The following is a 1519-nucleotide window of genomic DNA, read 5'->3' on the forward strand; positions in this document are numbered from 1 at the left end:
AAAAAAAAAAAAGAAGCACCAAGGAAGGAATGGGCCTACATTCTCTCTTGCCCCAATTTCTGCGTCTACGTGTGTATATACGTGTGTATATATATACCCGCTTCCTTCAGACAAGCAAGACACGTATGGAAGAGAGAATTAAAGCAAATAAAATTAAAGAAAGGCAACACACATGCTTACAGGTTAACGAAAGAAAGGAAGCTGAAACCTGCAAGCCCGGAGGTAAGGAAGGATCGGGTCTCATCTTCCTCCCCGTTTCACCCTCATTCTTGCTTCTTCTCCCCTCAGAAACTCTCCCAGCTCCAAAAAGTGGAAGACGGTTTCTGGGAGCTTAGGTGAAGCAGGTCCAGGAGAGCGTTCACTCGCTCCTGACACCTGGTGCTGCGTGTTCCCCAGAGGTCTCCGTCCCCAGCTGGGAAGTCAAAGAACTTCAAAAGGGCGCAAGCTGCAGCCCCTGGGCCCCCTCACCTCGAGCCGACATTGTAGATGCTGTACTGTAAGGTCAGGTCTCGCCCCTCCACGGCGTATCTGTTCAGCAGTGACTTGGAGGCCAGCAGCCGCGCTCCGTCCTCTGCACGACTGACAGCAAACAGGGCCAACAACACCGATACCAGCAGCCTCATCTTCGGGGGAAACGCCGAGTGGGCGGCAACTCAAGCACGTAAGGCACCGCAATCTTCCCGGCAGCGCTCCCTTACCGAGTCTAGCAAAACTCCCTTAACCTCAGCAAAGCACCAGCCCCCTCCTCCTCAGCCAGCAGGGCTGACCCACATGCCGGGATCTCCCACCTGTCCGCCCCGCCGCCCTCTTCCCGTCGCGGGGCCGGGGAGCCACCGGCTGGTGGGGCCGTCCCTCGCACAGGCCTCCTCCGCCCAGCCCCCCGGGGCCCTCCCCACGCACCCTGCCCGCGCCCCACCCCTCCGGGCCGCCACAGCCCTTCCGTGGGTCCCTCCGGGGCTCAGCCCGCTCGGCCCCCCCCTTCTCGCCAGGAAGACACGTCCCCCGCCGGCGCGCCCCTCTCGTCCCCGCCGCGGCCGGGCGGCCCCTCCGCCGCCGGGCTCTATGCGGACCCGGGCGCCACCCCGCCCGCGCCCCCACGGCTCGGCGCTCACCGTGCGCACCCCACAGGCCTTTCGGGGGCCACCAAGACCGGAAGAGAGCGTCAGCGGCCCAGGGGCCGGAAGTGAGCTACGGTCGGAAGCCTCGGTGCTCCGCGCGATGGCTCCTGGGAGTTGTAGTTCCCGGCCAGGCCCCGCGTCTGGCTCTGCGGCGCCGGCGCGCGCTCTGGGCCCGAGAGCGTCTGCGCTGCCGCGTGCGGCCGCGCGGGGCAGGTGACCTGCAGGCTGGGCCAGCGGTCTGCGGCGTCCAGTGCGCCGGCGAACTGCGAACCACCGGAAAGCTCTTCCTCTCAGGGCTGCCGCCATCCTTCCCGCTTCCAGGCGACAGACGTGGTGCTCCCCGCATCCAGGAAGTCGCCAAGCCCCGAGCGTCTCTTAGAAGCCCTTCGCCGTGCCGGCTC

General features: G+C 64.8%; 1 protein-coding gene across 1 annotated transcript in view; it reads right to left on the minus strand.

Moving 5' to 3' along the window:
- SSR2 (signal sequence receptor subunit 2) overlaps positions 1 to 1199 on the minus strand; it is a 6659-nt gene extending 5460 nt beyond the window's left edge. The window contains exons 1-2 of the mRNA XM_021681971.1: positions 1113 to 1199; positions 469 to 623 (exon numbers count right to left, since the gene is read on the minus strand). Coding sequence (XP_021537646.1) covers positions 469 to 623 — 155 coding nt within the window. The 5' untranslated portion in view covers positions 1113 to 1199. The remainder of the gene's footprint in view (positions 1 to 468; positions 624 to 1112) is intronic.
- Between the last annotated feature and the right edge of the window lie 320 nt (positions 1200 to 1519).

This window comes from Neomonachus schauinslandi, chromosome 6 (assembly GCF_002201575.2).
Source record: "Neomonachus schauinslandi chromosome 6, ASM220157v2, whole genome shotgun sequence".
Classification (NCBI taxonomy): Eukaryota; Metazoa; Chordata; class Mammalia; order Carnivora; family Phocidae; genus Neomonachus; species Neomonachus schauinslandi.